The 15,507-nt window shown below is 31.2% G+C and overlaps 1 protein-coding gene across 2 annotated transcripts; it reads left to right on the plus strand.

Annotated features, from left to right (window-relative positions):
• The first annotated feature begins 1,815 nt into the window (after nucleotides 1–1,815).
• Nucleotides 1,816–14,805, plus strand: LOC130673021 (integrator complex subunit 3). 2 transcript variants are annotated; one of them, XM_057477870.1, is made up of 8 exons: nucleotides 1,816–2,511; nucleotides 3,933–4,531; nucleotides 4,600–5,161; nucleotides 6,875–7,070; nucleotides 7,378–7,582; nucleotides 7,670–8,728; nucleotides 10,305–10,872; nucleotides 14,517–14,805. In XM_057477870.1, the coding sequence occupies exons 1-8, from the start codon at nucleotides 2,428–2,430 to the stop codon at nucleotides 14,589–14,591; spliced, it is 3,348 nt and encodes a 1,115-aa protein (XP_057333853.1). In that variant the 5' UTR covers nucleotides 1,816–2,427; the 3' UTR covers nucleotides 14,592–14,805. The 2 variants fall into 2 exon arrangements, with proteins under 2 accessions (XP_057333853.1, XP_057333854.1); XM_057477871.1 differs by having other exon boundaries at nucleotides 7,411–7,582.
• The last annotated feature ends 702 nt before the right edge of the window (nucleotides 14,806–15,507 follow it).

A 15,507-nucleotide genomic window follows, 5' to 3' on the forward strand; every position in this document is an offset into this window, starting at 1 on the left:
TCTTGTAGATTAATAAAAGGCGTAGTTTTAATTCCAACGATTTACTTCTTATAATAATTATATCTTTTTACTTCTGATTTTAAAAAATATTATGAAATCGTGCCCGTAGGATTTTTATCTTAATGGACTTGAAAATTAATTCTATTTTGATTACTTTTTAATAGGTAAAATGATTAGATTAATAGAGGTTTATTTATTATTTTTTTTATCTTTATATTAGTACTTGATGACAAAATAATTATTTGGTACAAATTACATCGTTAAAAAAAATAGTACACTGTAAAAAGAGTGTGAAATGGACTCATTTTAACTCCGCCCGGTGTTAAAATAAAATTACACCGGTGTAGGAGGAGTAATTCACCGGCGTTAAATCAGGGTAACCGGTGTAAAAGCGGGGTTACCGGTGTAAAAACGGAGTAATATCGGTGTAAAAGCTGGGTAAACTGCGTCCGCTTGGAGTATTAACTTTAAAGATTATAAAACACAAAAAATGTCAGTTCTTTATGAAAATTAATAAAGAATATTATTTATTAACAAGTATAGTGATCGAGTAAGTACAAATATTCACAAAGTAAAATATTTTAACACCGGTCTAGAATATTTACACCGGCAGCGGTGTTATTTAAACACCGGAGAATTTTTTTTAACACCGATACAGAATATTTACACCGGCGGCGGCGTTATTTTCACACCGCTTTCGGTGTTGAAATTTAACACCGCCAATTTTAACACCTACACCGCTTGGACTTACCCCGGTGATTTTTTACAGTGTATATTACATACCCCTTATTAAAAGAAGCGATTTAAAACGATTTGCAATGTTAAATGCCTATAAGAAGGGTAATTCAAAAGTATTTAAAGTATTCAAAAACATTAAATAGTATTCAATAGTATATTACACACCAAGGGCAGTCGGCTTCGCCTCGGCCAACAATTGTCTTGAAAACGTGGATCGGAGCGTCTCTGCTCAAAAAATCCGATAGATTCATATAGCTGTATAGATCATATGCTTAACTATAACCCTTCTCATAGAACTTATTCATTCTTATAAAATTTCTGTAGGAATTTATGAGAATCTATTGGATTCTATGAGATTTTCTAAACAGGGAGTAGTCGATCACACCATTAGTTTTAAATTAACTTGTTTTTGTCTGGCTGCTGACTCTGAAACTTGAAGTTTCATTGCAGCTAATCATGAAAAATATTGTGTGTAACTCAGGATAAAACACGATTTCAGATTATAGTGTAGGTGACATTTTGTTTCATCCCTTGTCATATAATATACTATTAATTTATGTCAAAAATTTTATCATTTTGAGTAACGAATCGTAGAATCTGCTGCAAGCAAATAATCTCCTAAGACAACCAAAAGTTGTAGTAAAAGTTGACCTCCATTCATTTGTTCCTCCTCCCGTGGGAAATAGAAAACTTACCACACTAGTTGCATAATTTACTATTAATATAATTTTTAAATTCTCTCTCTTTACTCAAATGGTAATCGAAGCCTTATCGGCTGTTTCCGAGACCATCTTTTCCGACTGTCGCTTTCGTCTTGACCATTTCAACCCGACACCTATTGGGAATCCTCAGAGACCGAGAATATGAAACGGAACAGCGAGAAATCAACGTAACAAGTAATGCGCGCGCAAGTTGATCTAAATTTTTCTCTAATCCCTACTATGTACATCTTCAGCTCGTGAGTTCCCGTACATGTTCGTACGTGATCGTAAATAGTGGGGATATTTAAAATAATTTGATTGGTTGTACGAAGGGAGTACGCGTAATAAGTAAACTAGAGAGGTTTAGTATGAATGCGCAATCGCAATGAGAATAGTGTGTGTTGCGGTTGCAAGAGAGTCTTTCAGCGATAGTCGAAGAGTGAAGACGTATCGAGTGCGCTGAGCTACCAAGTTAACAAGTACCTATAGAGTGGATAAGAGAGAGAGAGAGAGAAAGAGCGACGGACATAGAAAAGGAGACAGAGAGAGATAGTGATAAAAAGAGACAGAAGATTTACCATAGCGTTGTGCTGAGGTCGAACGAGCGAGTCGCGGAGACGTCGACGGAGAGACGGAGAGAGGGACATTTAACAGTCAGAGTCAGAAGCGATCACGATGCTCGTGCTCGTGTTTAACGGAGGAAACGGCAAGAGGCAGAAGCAGCGGCCAGCTACTACTACCACCAACAGCAGTAGCAGCAACATACAGGGCTGAGGGCTGGTTTAACTCCAATCCAACATTCAGGGCTCGGCCTCTCTCTAGCTGTGTGATTAATATTTATTATTGTCATTTATTTATTTTTTAATTACGAGTTTTTTTTTTTTAATTAAATTAAATTTTCGTTCTCACAATTATTTTTATACTACTATTATTATTATTATTGGACGTTAAATTTTATTTATATTTTTAAAACTGTGCTGATAAAAATATGGAACTTAATAAAACTGCAACTTCCAATACTTGGAGACTTCTTAATACGTCTTGCATCGAGAACAAGGACGAGCTTGAAGAGGTAATATAAATATTTCAAATACTCGCTGCTGGATACGTATAAAGTGTGCTATCACCGCCATTGTTGCGATGGTCGCGCAATTTTCATGGTGGCGCCACTTTGTTTCACTTGTTTTTTTTTTTATGGCGGATTATTTAAATTTTTTATTATTCATCATCCGGAAATTGACGATCAACAATTTTTGGATTTTTTTTTCAACAAAATTACAAATGAAAAAAAACTATAAGTGAAATTTGAAAAAAAAATCAAAAAATTATTAGATGTCGGCTAACTTCGGTGTCATTTATTATTTTTGAATTCACATGATTTTTTTTTTTTTTTCACTTACAAACATCTGATTTTATATGATACTGAAATTAGCCGGTCTAATAATTTTTAAATTTTTTTAAAAATAAAAGTATTTCAAAAAATTGCACGTATAGTTTTATTAATTTTCTACAAGTGCATATTTTTAGTTTTTTTTTTTTTAATTGAAGAAAAAAAATTCGAAAATTTTTGTTTGCTAACTTCAGGATCATGATTTTATTTGAATAAAAATAATTACTGAATTTATCTGACAGTTGGCAATTTTTTTAATTTTTGAATAAATAAATAAAACGCCAGGAGAATAAAAATTCAAAAAAATGCGTATTTAGATAAAAAAAAAATTAGTACGTGCATTTTTTTAAATTTCATTATTTATGGTACTGAAGTTAACCGACGTCTAAAAATTTTTGGTTTTTTTTAAACGAGAAATTGCTAAAAAAAAATAATTTAAAAAATTGCATATACTTTTTTCAATTTCTTACATGTGCATATTCATAATTTCTTTTTTTTGTAATTGAAGTATTGAAAAAAATCCAAAAATTATCAACTGTCCATTAACTCAAAATCGTATGATACTGAAATTAACGACGTTTAATAATTTTTGAATTTTTTTTCAATACATTAAATTACAAAAAAAATATTTGAAAAAATTACACCTCTAGTTTTTTGTATTTTGTACTCGTGCATATTTTTAGTTTTTTCTTTTTTTTGTAATTGATTTGTTAAAAATAATCTAAAAACTTTTAATTGTTTTTTAACTTAAGGATCGTCAAAATTGTCTACATTCACACTCATATAAAAATATAATTTAAATATTCAAATAAAATTGATAATTTGACATTTAAAAAATATGAGTGCGAATGTAGCAGAAATCAGACAAATTTAAAATTATAAATAAATAGAGTAATTAATTGATAAAATTAAATTTAAAAGAAATGCGCATTTGAAAAATTTAAAAATTAACAAGTGCATTTTTTTTAAATATTATTTTTCTTATTATTTACTCTATTTATTTATAGTTTAAAATTTATCTGATTTCACACTCATTATAAAATTAATAATTTAAAATTATTTTAAATTTACATATTAATTATAAAAATAATTATAATTTACAGAAATTTGAACGATGTCACGCAGTGCTACAAGGTCTAACAGCCGGTCTTTCAGAAAAAGAAGTACACGACACATTAAACAATGCAGTTTGTAAAGACAAAACACACGAAGAAGTATCACTAGGACTTTTAGTTGTTATTTTAACGGATCCACAGGATGCGCTTAAAAGTTATCGTGACTTGACACTGATAACACGTGATGGACTGGCCATTGTACTAGGTCATTTAAATCAATTAGTGCTCGAACGTTATTTGCGATTAAATGACATAACTCGAAGTCAATTGTTGTGGTTATTACGTGAATTAATAAAAGCAAATGTTGCTGGTGTTGATAATTTATGTTTAAGTTTATTAAGACATGCCGCTGGTGGTGACACTTCACCGCGCAATATATATTTAGTTGAGGCATTACTTGATATATTTCAAGATAATCGACAGTGGCTGGATAAATTTCCATTTTTAGTTGCGTCTATTGTTTATACTTATTTACGTTTAATTGAAGACCACAGCGCTCCTCATCTTCAACAATTGAGATCAAGAGAAGTTACTTTCACTGTTGCACTTATTAGAGAACGTATTGTTGATTGTCTAGTTATTGGAAGGTAACAATTTTTAAATTTAATAATTCAAAATTATTGTAAATTTACTCATTAATAAAATATTTTTTTAGAGATTTGGTGCGTTTACTTCAAAATGTTGCGAGGTTACCTGAATTTGAAAGTCTCTGGCGCGATTTATTAACAAATCCAAAGTCAATAAATCAAAACCTGACAGGTGTATTGCAATTACTACAAACACGTACATCACGTCGTTTTTTACAATCACGTTTGACTCCAGACATGGAACGTAAACTTGTATTTTTAACTGGAAGTGTACGTTTTGGTAACCACAAACGTTATCAGGATTGGTTTCAACGACAATATTTAGCGACACCTGAATCACAGTCACTACGATGTGATTTAATAAGATTTATTGTTGGTGTAATACATCCGACAAATGAGTTACTGTGCTCAGATATTATTCCACGATGGGCTGTCATAGGATGGTTATTAACAACTTGCACATCAACGGTCGCTGCTAGCAACGCTAAATTAGCATTATTTTATGATTGGCTATTTTTTGATCCTGAGAAAGATAATATTATGAATATTGAACCGGCAATACTTGTTATGCATAATTCAATGCGATCACATCCTGCTGTCACTGCCACACTTTTAGATTTTTTATGCAGAGTAAATATATACATACATTTATTTTTAAACGTATCAATTAATATTTATATGTATTTATGTTCTCGTGATATCAGCGTGGAAACCTAAAGTTTCAGTGTCTCTACAGCCAGTTGGAACAAGATAATTTCAGTCCGCAAATGAATACGAGCAATCGCATAAATTACGAATGATGTCAGCGTGCAGAAACATATAGTTTTTGTCCCTTGGGAAGAAACAAATAATGTTTCTGCCCGCTGGCTGAAGGCATTTGCAATTTAAACTCTGATACTTGGCATTTGTTTATGATTAATTTTGGACCATTAATTTTATTTACGTAAATGACAGATCTGACTGACTCTAGTAGAATTGTCTTAAGCGAGTTACTTGACGAATGTCTTTCAGCAAGTTTCTTACGGTAGATTTAAACAAGACTTGAAGAAGATGTATCTCATAAGCATACTTGCCAAAGACTTCATCAAGTCTTGCTTGAGATTCTTCTTAAAGACTTACGGAAATCTGTAGAAACAGTCTGCAGCAATTCTTAACCAATATGTCTACTAAATATCAATATTAGGTCAGAATTGCTTAAGATATCGGGTTTCTTTTTCTCCGAATCACTCTAAACTCAACACACAGTACCTACAGCTGACCCAGTGGTCCTCATTTAAATTTAAAGTTCTACAAATTAATAATATTATCACTCGATAAAATTATATCGAATATTTAGTGAGCACCACTGAGTTTACTAGACTAATGCTGAATAGACTGCTCACGAAAGAACGAAGTAAGGGTGGCCGTGTCCAGGTATTTTATAAGCAATTCTGCAGCAAGTCTGAGCTAATGCATCTTAACAGATTTACTTAACATATCTTACGGAAGTAACTGGCCTCAGACTTGTCCAAAACTGATGATGCAGACTTGCTGAAGACTGAAGATACAGATTTCTGTAAGACTTGCTGAAAAATGCTACTAGGGTGATTAGGTTTCATAAAAATTAGTATAAATAATGAATAGTATTTATAGTTTCTGCTGAATTTCAAATCGCAAATTACAATTTATTCTTATGCTGATAGTTGATCACACAATTGCTCACAAATTAACTTGTTTCTGACTGACTGCTGACACTGAAACTTCAAGTTCCAACGTAGGTAATCATGAAAAATATAGTTTGTAACTCAGGATGAAACACGATTTCTGACTGCGAGTGATGTCAGCCCTCGCTTACGGCTCGGGCAGCGAACTTTACCCTCCCTATTCAAAAGTTCTCATTTGAGTGGATTCTATGGGAACTTTTGGATAGGGTCAGTCTAAAGTCGTTTTGTTTTATACCTGATCATACAATTGACTGACAATCGCTAGTCGATTGACCTCAAAAATTTTTCGGTCAATTTTTTTATAAAATAATTAATAACTTCCTGGACATTAATATACAAGTGATTGTAATTGTTAGGAAATCACAAGTCCTGTCACTCAACATAACGTCCGATTTGTTTATTCAGAAAAATTCGAAATAAATTTCTCTTCACTTCTATTTAAATGCGAAATAACGTAAAAAACTGTCAGTAAATTTTTTGTAAAATAATTTTCCGATCAAAATCAAAGCGCGAGAGCCACCATTAGGTTCAAGAAATGATCGTTAGTCAATTTTCGCTGGTCAATTGACGTCAATAATCTAACAATGTCCAGACGATTTCTCTGTCTTACATTACTAATAAATATATATATTTTTTCCAGATAATACCAAATTTTTATCCAGCATTGACAGATAAAGTCCGTAATGGTATTTTTTCATCACTAAGACAAATTTTAGAAAAACGTGTATTGCCATCACTATGTCCATTATTTGATAATTCAAAATTAGATCGTGAGTTGCGTATAAAAATACGTGAAACCTTCAAGGAATTTTGTTTACCATCAAATGCTGATCCTGGTAATTATTTTTTTTTATATTAATTTACATGCAAAAAAAAATCAACACAGTAGAACTTGGTTATAAGTTACATCGGACGCTCTACTTACTCTCACGTCAATTTAATTTTTTCCTGAGTAAGAGTATAGACAGAATCATTACTTACAACCAGATTGTACTGTAAATCACTTGTTAACTTTAACATTCATTGTTTTCAAATTGACATTAATAACTATTTGCATTAATGCTTAATTAATTATTTTATTTTTTGCTTATTAACTATCATGTAACATTTTTTTTTTTCATCACCCATATAATGTTTCAATAGCATTGGGTAATAAGGTTCCGATACTATATTCAGGTAAAATAGAAGAAATGAACAAAGACATGGGTCCAGGATTGATGTTGGATAATAATTTAATACCAACGACAGCAACTGCTATGACTAATATCAATTCTACGGAAAATAATCATCATCATGGACAAGATCCAGAACCAGCATTTAGTGACGACGAAGAGGAAATGCCTCTTAGGTAATAAATAAAACAAAATTTTCTGTGAAAATATATTAATAACTAAAAACAATACATACATATTAATGAAATTTAATATATTTACAGAATAGTAACAAAAGTTGAAGACGAAGAAGATGATGACGATGACGACGATGTGCCTCTTTCAAAAATAAAATTAAAAAAAGACCGCGAACGTGAGCGAGAACGTGAACGTGAGCGTGAGCGCGAGCAGCAAAAAACATCAAACTGTATTTTAAAAGACATAACTTGTCATCTAAACATAACTCTTGAACCCAACGAGCTTAAGTCAGCTGTAAATAATCTCTACAATGAAACCGACAATGAATCCCGGTGTCAGACTATGGAGCGCATTGTCCAGATGATCCTTGAAGATGATCTCGGTGTTGACTCAATCGGGCCTCTTGCCACTTGTCTCTTTACGATTCTCTCCTCTCAAATTACCCCAAATATTTTTCCCGCAGATAATTTGAACGACGACTCATTAACTGACAGTATCAGTACTCCTCTTTTCGTCATGTTTCGTAATTACTTTCAATTGTGTAAAGAAGAGGACAACAGAAAAAAATTTCTCGGTCATGTATTGTCTGAGTTACAAAATTTACAATCATGCATCGGCTATTTATTATTATATTTTTTAAAAGTTTGGGGCCGAGAAGAAGAAAAACGTGAAGGACTTGCGTCAAATGTTACAAATGAAGTAAAAGCTGCTGTTTATAAAGATTTTTGTCAGCATCGAGATAAAAAATTAGAGACTTGTTTACTGGATGATTTAAAATTTTGTCATCAAGACAATGTATTTTTACTCTGCTATTTGGTGCCTGATGTATTTATGGGATTTCAAAATATTGCATTGGGTAATGCAACGCTGCTTCACTTAGTTGTCAGTACTGTTGATTCATGTCAGTTGCAAGAATTGGTCTGTCAAATATTACAAGGGCAATTAAAAATGTTGGAGAAAGATTCGTTTGGAGGATTACTTATTAAAAGTTTAGAGTGGGAAACTTTTGAACAGTATTGTTTTTGGCAACTCATTACTGCTCATGATTTTCCAATAAAATATGTTTTGCCAGTGGTTCCTAAATTACAATTTAGAAATCATGCAGAAGCTATGACGGCGATATTGTTTATGCTTAAACAAGAAAGGTGAGTTGTTTTTTTTTTTGTTATTTCAGGGTATTCTCAGACAGTGTCCCCCATTTTTTAAAAATATAAAATGATTTTCAACTGTCATAAGTAGGGACAAGATTTTTGCCTTAATTTTGAAATGAATGGTTCAAATGTTTGATATTCCGGCGAAAATATTGGTCTTATAAAAAAAGTTTTTAAACAAAAGTTGTCGGAAATTTAATTTTCTATGAAAATGTCTCTTATGATTTTCTTATACGACCAATATTTTCACCGTGATTCCAAAATTAAAATTCATAATGAACGATTCCAATTTTTGTTAATTATGAAAATTTTAATTTTGAAATTACGGCTTCCTTATTAATCCTAAGAAAAAATTACAGGAAACATTTTTTTTAGAAAATTGAATTTTGAACAACTTTTACTTGAAAAATTTTTCTATACGACCGAAATTTTTGCCGTAATATCAAAAATTTGACATCATTAATTATTAACTGTCATATTTTTTAATGAAGGAAAAATCCTGGCCTTATTAAAATTAGTATTAAAATTTTATTAAGGGGAACCACTAGTGTGACCGCCTGAAAAAAGATGATCTTTGGGAATTTTTTTAAAGAATACTGCATGGAATGTTTTGGTGTTTTAAGGATATATTTGTGGATATCTAATGAATACAGGATAAAATTATTGGACCAAAAAATTCAAAATTCAGCGAGTTATTCACAATCTCCCAAGGCTCGAAAAAAAAGTCCCCCCTGCTGCAGTGACAGCGACCTTCACAGTACCGGAAATAAAAAAAAACCAAAAGTTTTATTAAACTAGAAGGAATTTCTCGTACCATGACCCTCGGGCTAAGAAAAAAATTGAAATTTAACAAAATGGCGGAGTTTTTAAAAAAATTTCAAATTTTGCGCCAAAATTTGATGATTTTTGGCCTGACAAAATTACATTTTTGATTCGATCGGATAACTGGAGGTTCATGGTACGTAGAAACGTTTATAAAAGAAGCTACAATTCGAATCAAATCGATCGGATGATTTGTCTTTGAGTTATAACTGCAGCAATTTTGAAACATTTATTTTCGGGAACCGATAAAAAATCGATTTTTTCAAAATCTTATAACAGTGGTCTCTTTTAATCGACTAAAAAAAAATTAAAACCTTACGTGAAAAAAAAAACAACAGCTGTTATCAATTAAGAGTTGAAAAAAATTTGTTGAATAAATTTTAGCATACAAAATTTGAAAATTCGAATTATAAAATTGACATGAAAATTTTACTGAAATTTATTTTCGAATTTCGTTTAACTTCCAATTGATGTCAATTGTAAGTAATTTTTTTTTAAATCTATACCTCGGTGAAATTACTACTACGTTGTTCTTTTTTCAAATAAGATTTTAATTTTTTTTTTAAACAAGTGATAAAATTTTGACTCGCTCCTGACAATTAAGTCGTTGAAAATTTTTAAAAAGTAGAGGGTACTGTCTGAGAATTACCTTAATTATGATTTTTTATTTATTGATTTTTCTTTATTTTTTTGATATGATTTTATTATTAAAAATTATTGTAAATATTTCCACTTTTTATTTTTCTAGGCCGACACTAGAATTATTACGTCAATTATTTACGCGTCAAAATAACGACGGTGATACATTTGTAGTAGCAGCACTACGTTATTGGTGTAGAGATTATGAAGACAAATTAGGCGAGTTATTGGCAAATTTATTGAGTACACGTTATCCAGCAACAAGTCCAAATAAACGAAAACGCGCCGGCGCTAAGCAAAATCAACAACAGTCTGGACCACCGACGGGAGAACAAGTATTAGGTCATTTAGATCAATTACGACAACACTGTCGTGCGTCTGCAGATCTACAGTTGTACCAAACAGAGGGAATGCAGAAAGCACTTCAACAAGCACAAGCTGCCAGTAGTGATAGTTTGAGAAAAAGTTACGGTGATTTATTTGCACTAGCTGAAGTTAATGAAGAAAATGAACCACCACCACCACCAACATCATCATCACGTAAACATAATGCGTCAGCAACAGCGTCTGCTAAAGCTGCTGGGCATAGGAAAATTATTTCTACAAGAGAAAGAACTGCTAGCAAACGACCACCTCCTAGAGATCGCAATAGTGACAGTACCGACCAAAGTAGTGAGGTAAATTATCTACTTTTTTTTTTTTATATATACCAGCATCGAAACTTAAAGTTTCAGTGTCTCTACAGTCAGTCAAAACAACCTGATTTCATTCCAATGCCACAAATGAATATCAGGAAGCGCGTAAATTACGAATGTCTTCAATCATATGGGTTTTGTTCCTTGGGAAAAAACAATTAGTAAATTATACACCTGGGACGAAAAATAGGACATTCCAACCTGAGTATAATTGCGTACCCGAGTCGAAGGCGAGGGTGACAAACACGCGGGTTGGGACGTCCTAGTTTCTTCTGTGGTGTGTATAAGATTTTTCACCAGATCTGCACCTGAAAGTTTAAATTTTTGCCTCTATTTGTGGGAAGAATGACACATGCGCCAATTTTTATCATTTGTTTTCTCATCCCAAGTAGCACACTTGAATTTGTGACATCTAAGGTAAAAGACCTAGTCTATATTTAGTAAATACATGACTGATCGGGTACAGGGTCTCTTACCTTATAAGATATCAGTTTTAGGCTGTTTTTTAAAAATATCAATAAGGCACCAAAATGTTAACAGAAAGATCAGAAATTTGTCACCGAAAAATATTTCTTTAAAAGACTTGACACAAGTGATGACAAAAAGTAAATACCAATAATTGTAAAATGTCATCTCAAGGATTTTTTAATTGAAATGACTTTTTTGGGACGGAAAAAAGAGCACAAATTTCCTATGGCTCCTACACAGAAAAAATAGATAGGAATGGTTACTGTGCTACACAAGAATGATCGTAAAGTATGTAAAAATAAATCTTAGCACATTACTACTTCTCGTTATAATAGGAATGGGTCGTTTTTACATACGACTGAGTACGATCCAACATAGCAACCATTACTATGTTACACTTTATGTCGAAAACACGACTGGTTATCGTGTTCACAGTCACCATTCGCTTTCCAGATAATACAGGTGCCTTTCAGCAGTCGATGTGTTACTAAAATAGGTATAGGTCCTGTGTGGGGATACGAAAGACTCCCGGGGCAACTGCGTTCCATTGTCGTTCAGCATAGAAACCATTCCTGTGCTGGACAGGAACTGTTGCTTTCAGTCACATGTCTGACTAGTGTTTAGCGGGAACTAATGTTGTAAACAGCACTCAGACATGTGACTGAAAGCAATAGTTCCTGTCCAGCACAGTAATCATTCCTATCTATTGCACGACTCACGATGCGAAGCATCAGAGTGTGCTTTATGATCGAAAAATTTGTTTCACCTCATTTCGGCAACTATTTCAATTTTTGTTTTTCCATGTAGGACCAACATCTGTACGTCTTATTTATATTAAAAAACTTGACTATGAGACAAAAGAAAAATTTGTCTTGCCCTTTTAAAAGACATCTTAAAGTTGTCTCTGTGCTACATGGGATTCTACATCTTTTTTTGTTGTTTTTTCTTTTCATTTTCTTGCACTTTCTTCCATCTAAACAGAGGTAAAAATTTAAACTTTCGGTGCAAATATGGTGAAAATAATGTTTCTGCCCGCTGACTGAAAGCTTTCGCAATTTAAACTCTGATACTTGTTATTGGTTTAATAATAATTTCAGACCATGGGCGTGTTCAGAAAGACACTGGAGATTGATAAGTATCTAACCAGATGGTTGATAAATGGAAAGTCACGTGGTTTAATTAAAACTAGAGGAACGAAAGAATACCAGATACTGCATTTAACTTCCCAGAGTTTATAAACACATTATGATACTCAAATTGTTCCTCTGGTTTAACCAGATAATAATCATTAACGCAGAAGTTACATCTTTCTCTACCAGAGTTAATTTCTGAACATGTCCTATTAATTTTATTTACATGACAGTTCTGACTGTGATTAGGTTTTACAAAAATTAGTGTTAATAATAAATAGTATTTAGACTTTTTGCTTAATTTCAAATTACAAATGACAATTTACGCGTACGCTAATAGTTGATCGCACCATTCGTCTTAAATTAACTTGTCTTTGGCTGCTGACACTGAAACTTTAAATTCCAATGCAGGTAATCATGAAAAATCTAGTGTGTAGCTCAGGATGAAAGACAATTTCGAATTGCGGGTGATGTAAGCCCTCACTTACAGCTCGGGCAGCCTTCACCCTAGTCTGAAATCATTTTATTTCACCTCTCATCACACAATATACTATTATATATAATAGTATATTGTGTGACAAGGGATGAAACAAGACGATTTCAGACTAGGGCAAGGGCTGACATCACCCGCAGTCTGAAATCGTGTTTTATCCTGAGTCCCACACTATATTTTTCATGATTACCTGCATCGGAACTTCAAGTTCCAGTGTCAGCAGCCAGTAAGAAACAAGTTAATTTCAAACCGATGATGCAGAGAACTGAAAGAATGAGAAACCTGTGATTTACAGTCACTTATTAAATAGTAAATAATACAAAAATATTATAGTTGGATTAGAGAGACTTTGAGCTTCGGTTTTTTACCCCCACCATCAAGGCGCAATGCCTTAAGTTGTGAATTTAGATGGTGGGGGTAAAAACCGAAAATATCCGAAACGCAAAGTCTCGCTAATCCAACTATATTTTCACTCATTTTTTATAAATTTTATTTGGTTAATTAAAACTGTCACTTAAAAAATGAAATGAGTAAACTGAAGTGACAAGTAAACAAATGAAAGTAATAAGGCTGCAAATGAACATTAAATATAACTGGTTAGTTTAAAAGGAAAAGATGGACAAAATTATGATGTAAAACTTTTTTATTTCATTCGCTAACGTTTCGTCAACTTTGATGGCTTCTTCAGGGCTCTACCATGAGAAACAAACAATTACAAATTATTAAAATTTACAATCATAAAACATATCTATATAAAGACAGATATGCAACGATAAATTATAAAAATACTAAAATATATAACGAACTGTTTACCAAAATTAGACGTTTTACATATTAGTCAATGTCAAAGGTATTAAAATGAAAACCCACGTATGGTAAACAGTTTGTTATATATTTTAGTATTTTTAATTTATCGTTGCATATTTGTTTTTATATAGATATGTTTTATGATTGTAAATTTTAATAATTTGTAATTGTTTGTTTCTCATGGTGGAGCCCTGAAGAAGTCAACAAAGTTGACGAAACGTTGGCGAATGGAATAAAAAAGTGTTACATCATAATTTTGTCCATCTTTTCCTTTTAAACTAACCAGTATTATTACAATGGACTCCGAGTTTAATTTTAAATATAACTGACACCGGGCAAAAACAATTGTGTTTCTTCCCAAGGGAAACACGCGTGTTTCTGCCCGCTGTATGAAGATATTTTTGAATTACGAATTCGCTAGGGGCGTGTTCAGAAATACACTCTGGAGATGAAAAATTACCTATCCAGGTGTTATCAGTCCCTTTGTAATGTTAAATCTTACCTTTGGTTCAACCAGAGGATGTTTCTGAACGCAGGAGTTAAATATTTCTCTTCCAGAGAGTGTTTCAGAACACGCCCTAGCAGTTGTTTGCAGCATCGGTATAAAATTAGCTTGTATCGACGGGCTGTAGAGACACTGAAATTTCAAGTTTCGATGCTGATATCATGAAAAAATTATAAATTTTTAAGTAAAGAAATATTTATATATATGAATTTTTGTTTTTAAGGATGAAATGATTGCGAAACCAAAGCAAGCAAAAAAAAGGAAAAAGGTAAATGCCGTGGGATCGGACAGTGATTGACCACCAAGTGTCTTCTTATTCTCCTTCTTCTTATTAATACGTTTAATTAATATTAATTATAATTACAACAATTATAACAATTATTGTTATACTAATAATAACTATGATAATAATAATAATAATTATAATGATAAGGACCATAGTACGTTTGTGCGTAAAATATATTTAAGTTAATGTTTAAAATTAGTTTAACTAAATTTAAATAATTATTATATTATTATTTACACTTATGTTTATTCTGTAAATATTCAATTTTGTTATTATTAATATTTCGTCGATTCTAATAATAACAATAATAATAATAATAATAATAATAATAATAATAATAATAATAATAATAATAATAATAATAATAATAATAATAATAATAATAATGATAATGATAATAATAATGATAATGATAATAATAATAATAATAAATTGAAAAGTAGACCGAGTGATTTTTAAAATGTCTCTTAAGAAAATTATAAATAAAGCAAACGGGTTTACTAATAATTAATAATTAATAATTGATTAAAATAATTAAAAATAAATAGTGTAAATAAATACGGAGTTTAAACTTGTAAATTGTTATTAAATAAAATTTTAAAATAAACTCTGGATTTATTAAAATTTTTATTTATAATAATAATAGTAATTATTATTATTATTATTATTATTATTATTATTATTGTGATGATTATTGGGTAAATTAATTTAAAAACAAATAATAATTAAATTGTTTTAAAAAAAATGTACATCGGTGATTATTAAATTTTTTTTTTTTTCAATTGGATGAAAAAAAATTTTTATTTTTATTTCAGTGAATTTTATTTTTTATTTTTATTTTTGATTTATTAATAAATTATGAAAATGTGATTCGTTATTAATTAATAATTTTTTATTGTAAATCGAGAAAGAAATTTTATATTTAAAA

This window comes from Microplitis mediator, chromosome 8, assembly GCF_029852145.1.
Source record: "Microplitis mediator isolate UGA2020A chromosome 8, iyMicMedi2.1, whole genome shotgun sequence".
In the NCBI taxonomy this organism is placed as follows: domain Eukaryota; kingdom Metazoa; phylum Arthropoda; class Insecta; order Hymenoptera; family Braconidae; genus Microplitis; species Microplitis mediator.